At 35.6% G+C, this 10,139-nt stretch overlaps 1 protein-coding gene across 4 annotated transcripts in view; it reads right to left on the bottom strand.

Annotated features, from left to right (window-relative positions):
* Nucleotides 1-882: 882 nt before the first annotated feature.
* Nucleotides 883-10,139, bottom strand: part of LOC143038084 (oxysterol-binding protein-related protein 1-like) — a 511,761-nt gene continuing 502,504 nt past the window's right edge. For all 4 annotated transcript variants that reach the window (XM_076207017.1, XM_076207015.1, XM_076207016.1 and 1 more), the window contains one exon: nt 883-1,020. In XM_076207017.1, the coding sequence (XP_076063132.1) occupies nt 918-1,020 (103 nt within the window). In that variant the 3' untranslated portion in view covers nt 883-917. The remainder of the gene's footprint in view (nt 1,021-10,139) is intronic.

Consider the following 10,139-nt stretch of genomic DNA (forward strand, 5'->3'; position numbering starts at 1 on the left):
TTTAAGAATCAAATAAAAGGATCATATCTGTAGTCCTTCATTCTTGTGATTCTGAATTAAAAGACTGGTTCTGAATTTATTTCCATACTTCTATATATGACCTTTTAATCTAGAAGACCAAATATTATTATACCAAATATACCCCTTTCCAATTATATACATGAATTACTCTTCAACAAAAACAAGAACAAGAAAACATTATGCAATAAAGATTTCTATTCTCAGATGAAACTTTCTATTCTCAGATGAAACTTTCTTTAGCACATCAGATAACAATACATCAAATTCACTATTGTCACATAAACATTTACTTGAAGTCCTGATATCATGATCTTCATTTTCCAGCTATAGGACACTAACAATAAGTAACATTTTAGCATTTCAAATTGTTTTTAAAAAATATATGAACGAACTTACCATAACAACAAATATTTAATATAATAACTTCAAAATTCTTTGTGATCATTTTGTAATATTAATTTCTATTCAATCAAGTGTTTACAGGAAATAAAACTTGCTTTTTTACCATATCTATCATGTTTCATTTCCAAAGGTCATCATGTTTATCCCTTTACAATAACAAAATAGAAAAAAATTGTAATATAAAATTTCAATTTAAGTCCTTAGAACTGTTATATTTAATTTTAATGACAACTGTAAAATTAAGAAAATTTTGAATCAATCAATGATAGTCAATCATTGCTCTCCTGAGTTATAAATTGGTACTGCTGCCACAATAGTATACATTCATCTGCAGCTCATTATCTAACAAGATCTCTGTATTCTGAATAATTTTAGTTATCATTACAACTTTTCTACAACACACATTCTCTTGACACACTTGATTCCAACAAAATGAGTAACACTTCTCAAAAGAATTATTCCTAAATTGAAACTGCTTCTGTTTCATAGGGTCATCAAAAAATGTCGATGGTTTGATCATAATTCCTATCCCAATACCCACCGCTGTATAACCAGTCCTCCAAACGGGTGAAGGGGTTGGTCCCTTGTTCAAACCACCTGCAGGGAAGAGTAGGTGTATTAAAAGGAAGGAAATGATAGAAAAATAAGGGCTTTTGAGGCATGTTTAACTATATGAAATAATATATACAGTGAGTCCTCCTTATACGGTAATTCTTTATCCTGTAAACTCACAGTTATTGTATTTGGTAATTACTACCCTCAATTCTGTTTACGGTAAGAAAACTTCACAGATACGGTATCCGCTAGATATTTTGAAGAGGAAAGAGCATGGAGAAGGTAGGTCTGCCATATCCTATTATTACATGTTATAATGGGTTTGGTATACAGTATTTTAGATTTGTGGTAAGGTTTTCAGGAATGCATATGTACCGTATAATGAGGACTTACTGTACAACATATATAATGGTTGTAATATGATGTAATATAATGCATAATTTATAACTGTGTATGTACCTGCGCATTCTCTGGTGCAGCAAACAACATACAGTCTAGATAAAACGAGATATGAAGATGGGACATCATGAGCATAGCTCCCCTTCCAGTAAAATACAACTAGGTAAATACACACATGTCAGATTGATGGCGAAGATTGGAACTCCAGAAAAAAAACGCAATTTTTGTGGATTTCAGCGACAGGGGAGTACCTGTGTTGTATAAGTAGAGAAGGGGAAAGCTCATGGTGTAGTGGGTAGGTGAAGAAAAAGAAGGGGAGGCATTATTTAGGAAAATGGAAGAAAATGAGGAAGGTGAGGAACAGGCTTTGGAAGTCAGAGGGGGTTTAAACAAAAGGTGTGCAGATGACACAGCTGAGGTCGAACAGGTGAGCAAAAGTATTAAGAGTAGGAATATAGATAAGAGCAGCTCAATGGAAAGAGGAGATAACTACTTTATGGATTTAATAGGGGAGAGGACAACCTCCCCAGACTAGTAAGCCTAGAGGAGAAACTAACAAAAATGAACGAAGCATGGGAGGTTAGGTTTAGCCAACTAGCACTAGTTACACAAAGAGTTGATGAACTGGAAGAACTAAAGAAGGAAAATCAAAACCTAACTAAAGAAATAGAAGAATTAAAAAGACAGTTAAGAGAAGTAAAGGATGAGAATGAGGAATTAAAGAGAAATAATAAAGAAAATAAAGAGTCCATAGCAAAAGAGGCAAGTGGTTGGAAAAAAGTCCAAGAGAATAACAAAATTGAATTTAGAGATATAGTGAAACAGATGAAAGAACAAACTAAGGACAGTTATTAAAGTGATGAGAGAGGAGAATATGGTACGAGACTTAGCAGATAAAAATAAATGTATGATTATATTAGGAATGGAAAGAAAGCATAATCCAAATAGGACTACAGGAGTAAAGGAGGAGAAAGAAAAAGTAAACAAGGTATTAAAAGTTTAAGATAATGAACAACAGAGAAAGAAATTAAAGAAATATATAGACTGGGGAAATACAATATAGACAAGGCCAGACCAATGAGCTTTCCCCTTCCCTAATTATACAACACAGGTACTCCCTCATCACTGAAATCCACAAAAATTTCGTTTTTTCCCCAGAGTTCCAATCTTCGCTGTCAATCTGATGATGTGTATTTAGCTAGTTGTATTTTACAGGAATGGGAGCTATGCTTGTGGTGTCCTGTCTTCATATCTCGTTTTATCTAGACAGTTTTTAAATTCGTGTATTGTTTTTGCACACAACACTTTCTCATCTAACTTGTTCCAAATGTCTATTACCCTGTGGGGAGAGCTGTTCTTTTTTAGGTCTCTTCTATAACTGTCTTTCTTGATTTTCTTTCCATGTCCTCTTATATTTCTACTATCCCATTTCATTAGATCCTCTCTATCAATAGTTTCTATGCCTTTCATGATTCTATAAATAGTTATCAAGTCTCCTTGTTTTCTTCTTTGCTCTAATGTCTGTAGCTCAAGTTTTGCTAGTCTCTCTTCATATGATAGTTCTGAGAGCGTTGGTGCATGCCAATTTTGTAATTGCTCTTTGTATCCTTTCAAGTTTTGTTATCTTGGTCTTATCAAAATGACTAATATATTCTTCACCATTTCTTCGTCCAGGTATGTAAATGCCATTTTGATTGTTCTTATTGAATTATAAGTTTCTCCCAAAAATTTGTTTATGTTTCTCAGGGGACATATTATTCATAATAATGACTCCCAGGTCCTTCTCATTTTCTACTTTTTTAATTTCTTCTCCCAATTTATATGATCCCACTATTTTTTTTGCTTCCAAATTCCATTATACTACTCTTCTTAATATTGAATTCCATCTCCCACTTCCTACTCCATTCCCATACTTTATTGAGATCACTCTGTAGTGACTCACAATCTTCTTCAGTGTTCACTTTTTTCAACAATTTTGCATCATCCGCAAAGAAGCTCATATAACTTTCAATCCCTTTATCCATATCTTTAATATATATAGCAAACATTATTGGGGCCAGAACTGTTCCTTGTGGAACTCCACTTATCATTTCATCCCAATTAGAGTGTTTGTCTCTTATCACCACTCATTTTTCTTTCATGCAAAAGTATTCTATCCACTTCAGCAGTTTGCCCCTGTATTCCTCCTGCAGTTTCTAATTTCTTTAGCAACTTCTGAAAAGTGGCTAATGAAATTTAACACAAGTAAATGCAAGGTAATGCACATAGGTAAAAATAACAGTAAGTACGATTACAAGTTATTTGGAAATTCGTTAACAAAAGTGGATAGTGAAAAAGATCTCGGCGTAATTATCAGCAATGACCTCAAATCATCCAAGCAGTGTATTTTAGCCTCTGAGAGAGCAAATAAGATTCTGGGACTAATTGCGCGATCTTTTGATTTCAAAAGTCCATCACTCATTAACAAGCTATATAAATCTTTAGTTCGTCCACATTTGGAATATGCTGTTTCCGTATGGTCACCGAATCTCATTAAAGACATTGATAGATTGGAAAAAGTACAACGGCAAGCCACAAAACTGATTCCAAATATCAAAAATAAATCATACGAAAATCGACTAAAACATATGAATCTGTTTTCCCTAAAAAAGCGTAGACTCAGAGGTGACTTGATACAGGTTTTTAAGATTTTAAAGGGAATTGACAACATCAAAAGTGACAAAATTTTCACATTAAATGAGAATCAGACAAGAAACAATGGTCTCAAACTGTCCGGAAATAGATTCAATTTGGAAGTAGGTAGAAACAACTTTGCCAACTGTGTAGTTAATGAATGGAATAAACTTCCTGCACAGGTAGTGCAATGTAGTTCAGTTCGAAGCTTTAAGAATCATTTATATAAATACCTAAGTAAGATGCTGTAATGATTATAATTTATCTTATATTATTTGTTTTTGTTTCGTTATCATTTGTCTGTCTCATTTTCATTTACTATTAGTTATATGTCAATTTATTATTATTTACTATTTACCTGTTTGTTTATTATTTAACTATACCTATGCATTTATTTATGTATTTTATTTGTTATTTACATTACTATAGTTTTTATTTATTGTTTTATTATCAATATGATTTTTTTTTCGCATCCGACCTAGATATGGATCAAAAGGTCTCCTGTCGGCATGCTCCGCCTTTGTAATCCTTCTTATGTGGCACCTTATCAAAAGCTTTTTTCAGGTCTAGAAATGCACAACCAGCCCATCCATCTATTTCTTGTATTACATCTATTATCCTTGAATAGAAACACATTAGGTTTGTGATGCAAGATCGTCCTTGTCTAAATCCAAACTGCCTTGGATTTGGTATGTTGTTTTTTTTCCAAATGCCTTACCCATCTATTTTTGATCATTTCACAAATTTTAGCTATTGTACTTGTAAGAGAGACCAGTCTATAGCTAGTAGGGTCTTCCTTGTTTCCCCCTTTATATATTGGTACTATATTTGCTCTTTTCCAATCTTCTGGAACTTTTCCTTCTTTCAATGAACTGTTGATAAGACTATGTATTATTTCTGTTAATTCATTCCAGCATTCTCTCAAAATCCAGTCTGCCATTTCATCTGGTCCATGTGATTTTCTGACATTGAGATTACTCAAGTGATTCATTATTTCATTACTTGATACTTCTATCTCTTTCATAGGGGGTGGCTTTCTCCTCCCACTCGATATCTCTAGGTTGTATGTTCTCCCTCATAAACACCGATTTAAAATGCTTGTTCATAATTTCTGCCATTTCTATTTCCTCTGTGTATTCAACTCCTTCTTGTCGTAGTTTCTCTAATTCTTGTTTGTTTTTCAGTTTGTTGTTTACAAATTTGTAAAATAGTTTTGGTTGATCTTTACATTTTTCTATGACATCTTTTTTGTATTTTCTCTTTTCTTCTCTGCACACTTGTACATATTCATTTCTATAACTAGTATGTATTTTAAAATTTTCAGGTCTTTTGTCTTTTTTCTATTTTATCCAAGCTTTATCCCTTTTGTCTTTTAACTCCCTATATCTTTTGTTGTACCAAGACTTTACATATTCTTTTTCTTTTCTTTTCTATTTTAGCCAAGCTTTATCCCTTTTGTCTTTTAACTCCCTACATCTTTTGTTGTACCAAGACTTTACATATTCTTTTTCTTGCTTTTGTCTTGGAACATACTTTTCCAATCATTCTTTATAAATTTTTGTCAAAATATTCCATTTCTCTTCTACTGTTGTTTCCTCCTTGTGTATTCTTTCCCAGTCCATTTTTGAAAGAATTCTCTTATTTTATCAAAATTTGTTTTTTCATACATCAATCTTCCCTTTCTATATTGTTCGTTTTTTCATGTATTTTTCCTCATTTAGTTCCAGTTCAACCAATATGTGATCACTTTTACTTAGTGGTGTCTTATATTCAATCTTGTCCACTATTTCGGGTTCTGATGTGATTATTAGGTCCAGTCTCGATGGTTCTTCCTCATTTCTATACCTAGTATTCTCTTGTATCCATTACATCACTGTATGTTCTATAATCATATCAAGTAGTACATTTCCCCATAAGTCGTCTCCACCCTTCACTGTCATCTCTTCCCAGCAGATTTCTTTACAATTAGTCACCCATTATAACTATTCTTCCTCCATCTTCCATTATCTTATTTAGTGTTATCCTTGTGTCTTCTAACATATTTTTGTGTTCTTTCTCTTCCCACAAAGCCGTTTTAGGAGGCACATAATTTACTACAAACTTCCTGCTCTTCCCATCCTTGTCCTCCACTTCCATCATAATCATCTCTACTCTATTCTTTTCATATGAGACATTCCTCACATATATATCCTTTTTAGTCAGGAACATAACTCCACCCCCTTGTTTTACCTCTCTGTTTCTAATCCAATAATTATATGCACCATGTCTTACACTGTTGGGTGGCAGTGGACCTTTCAATTTTATCTCTACAATACCCATTATGTCCGGTTCTTTTTCCTTCAGGTAATCATTCAGTTCGTTCAAGCCTGTTATTAAGCCATCTATATTTGTGTAAGACACTTTTGATTTTCTGCTACTTCCATCATGTTTTCTGTTTCCCTTCTGTTTTTCTCTGCTATGTACCATTTCCTCACTTTCATATTCACTACTCTCCAATAGAATTTATCTTTTTCTGACTGTTCTTTTTTAATTTTTTCCTTAGCTTCTAATCTTTTTGTTTTCTTATCCTCTCTTTCCTCTTTATTCATTTCTCTTTTTATCCATACCTTTTTATACTGATCACCTTTTGCTAGTTTCCCTATTTTTGCTAAGATATTCTCTGCTATCATTTGTGACCTGAATTTAACCTCAATTGGTCTGGTCTTATCTGTATTGTGCTTCCCTAGTCTATATATTTCTTCTATTTGTTTCCGTTTCCGGTTCATCTTCTTGAACTACTTCTAATATCTTATATACTTTTTCCTTTTCCTCCTTTATTCTTGTATTCCTATTTGGATTATACTTCTCTTCCATCCCTAATATAATTATATATTTCTTTTTATCCGCTAAGTCTCTTACTATATTTTTCTTCTCCCTCATCACTTTAATAACTGTGTCCTTAGTTTGTTATTTCATCTACTGTTCTACTATATCTCTAAATTAAATTTTATTGTTCTCTTGTACTTTTTTCTAACCACTTACCTCTTTTGCTATGGACTCATTATTCTCTTTATTATTCCTCTTTAATCCCTCATTCTCATCCTTTACTTCTCTTAACTGTCTTTTTAATTCTTCTATTTCTTTAGTTAGGTTTTGATTCTCCTTCTTTAGTTCTTCTAGTTTATCAACTCTTTGGGTAATTAGTGTTAATTGGTTAAACATAACCTCCCATGTTTCGTTCATTTTTTTTAGTTTCTCCTCCAGATTTACTAGTCGGGGGAGGTTGTCACCTCCTCCCTCCTTAAATCCATAAAAGCAGTTATCTTCTCTTTTCTATTGATCTACTATTATCTATATTTCTGTTTTTCACACTTCTGCTTCCTTGTTGTTCCTCATCTGTGTGTTCTGCACCCCTCTTGTGTATACCTCTTCTAACATCCGGGGCCCGTTCATCCCCTTCCTCATTTCCTTCCATTTTCCTCAGTAATCCCTCTCTCTTTTTTCTTCACCTTCCCACTACACCATGAGCTTTCCCCTTCCCCATTAATACAACAAAGGTACTCCCTCATTGTTGAGATCGATGAAACTCTAAGTTTTCTTGGAGTTCCAAACTTTGTTGTCACTTCAACCGACGTGTGTGTGTGTTTTTTTTTATCTAGTTGTAACTTACAGGAAGGGGAGCTATGCTCTTGGTGTACCGTCTTTGTATCTCCCATTATCTAAATTGCTCTTAAAATCATGTATGGTTTTTGCACATACTATCATTTTGTCCAATTTGTCCCATACATCCACCACTGTGTGGGAAAGCTGTTCTTTTTCTGGTCTCTTCTATAACTGTCTTTTTTGAGTTTCCTTCCATGTCCTTATGTATTTGTTGTATCCTGGCTAAAACTTTGAATGCCATCCTCACACCTTTTGTCCCTACAGAGTATTGTTTTTAGTCTTATTGTGAGTTTCTGGATTGTGTGAACAGCGTCCCCGCAGGAGTGATGGGGTCCCTTGATGTGGAGTCCTTCTTCACAAACATTCCTGTTCAGCGCACCATCGACTACATCTGTGATCAGGCATACCGGTCTTCTCCAGTACCTCTATTGAAAATAGAAGAGATTCACCTCCGTGAACTTCTGAGGATTTGTACACAAGAGGCCGCCTTCCGCTGCCCCCATGGGAAACTTTACCAACAAATTAATGGCGTGGCTATGGGCTTCCCCTTTGGGTGTTCTCTTCGCCAATTTCTTCATAGGTTCGGTGGAGAAAGAGGTCTTCAATTGTTCTGGCCGCCCCCTGTTGTATGGCCGGTACATAGATGACATCTTTGTTAGGACCACCGACTCTGAGTAATGTGAACACCTTCGCTGCCTCCTTCAGGAAGTGTCAGGGCTTCGACTTACCACAGAGGAGGCGACGGACGGAGTCCTTCCCTTTCTTGATATGCTCCTCACTCAGAAAACCGATGGGAGCACCCACACAACAGTATACACCAAGCAAACTAATCCTGGTTTGTACTTGAATGGAAACAGTGAGTGCCCCCAAAGATATAAGGACTCCACTATTATGTCCTTCTACAGGACAGTCCTCACCCATTGCTCCAGTTGGACCCCCACCCAGAAAGAGATTGACCAGTCTACACAACTTTTAGTCAATAATGGCCACTCAAACAGCGACTGCCAACATGTACTGCGGACCGTCTTGAACAAATGGTACAAAGGGCAACAGGCTCCTATAGAAGAAGACAACACCTTTACCTTGTTCTATAGGGCCTACATGTCGAGCGCTTATAAGGAGGATGAGAAGGCACTTCTTTGTATCTTCAAGGACAATGTGACCCCCACCAACGAGACGGACTGCATAAAACTATCCATTTACTATAAGAACAAGAGAACTAAGGACCTCATTATGAAAAATAACAGCTTCCCATGCCCATCCGACATCAAGTGTATGAGTCTGGTGTACCAGTTCAAGTGTCTTTTGGGGACTGTACGCCCCAAGATTCCTACCTCGGACTCACCACCACTCGCATTTCCAGACAGTTGACATACCACCTCAACAATGGAGGCCCTAAGCGGCACCTCCAGGAGACCCATAACATCCCACCCAATCACCAGACCCATCTTAGTGGACAATACCATAATTTTAGACTGAGAAAGTGACAAGTGCTGCCTCGCCCTCCTTGAGGCCCTCCATATCATATACAGCCAGCCCACATTGAATACCCAGCAGGAAACCCCCACCATCCTTCCCAGCCTCAAACCGTTTAGAATCCGCCAAACCAGACGCCCCAGCTACGACACAAACCAGCCCCGTCATGAGCAGTCACTTCGGCTGTGATGGACGCTCAGGCCACCATAATGGTCACCTACAGTAATCCTTTCCCAGTGGTCACAGTTCCCTCTCCTACTGTCCAAATGTATCCTTTCCTAGTGCTCACACGTATCCTTCTCCAGTATCCAAATGTGCCCTTTCCCAGTTTTAGACAAGAGTAACGGTCAACTTCTTTGTGATCTTTCCCAGTGTTTACTTTCTGACTTTTAAATCATCCTTTTTCTGTAATTGTTATGATTGAAAATGCTAACTGCGATTAGTAAAATGTCTTGTATCCTGTTCCACCCATTAAATGGCTTCTATCGGCAACTTAGTTTTTTCTTTACCTTTCCATGCTAGAGAGATCTTCAGAAGACTTGACAATCTTCATTGGAAACTCATCAGAGTTCAATTGGATGTTGCATATAATTCAATATGCCTTAAAGTAGAATATACATATATATATATATATATATATATATATATATATATATATATATATATATATACTTTGTTGAAACAACAGCATTCTTACAGTTGTTAATTTTCTTTCCAATGTTTTCAGTTTTTCTAATAATCGGTCTCGTTTCCGGGGGGATGGGCAAATACAAGCCAGCCATAGTCTTCAATTTTAACTGACATTTTGACTACATGGAGTCATCTTAAGAAAGTTACAAATAAGTCCAACACAGTTTACATGGACTTATTTGTAACTTTCTGAAGATGACTCCATGTAGTCGAAACGTCAATTAAAATGAAAGACTATGGCCTGCTTATATTTACTCATCCCCTGGAAAAGCAACCAATTA

The sequence above is a fragment of the Oratosquilla oratoria genome, chromosome 23 (genome assembly GCF_046742065.1).
Source record: "Oratosquilla oratoria isolate Oo_2021 chromosome 23, ASM4674206v1, whole genome shotgun sequence".
Taxonomy (NCBI): Eukaryota; Metazoa; Arthropoda; class Malacostraca; order Stomatopoda; family Squillidae; genus Oratosquilla; species Oratosquilla oratoria.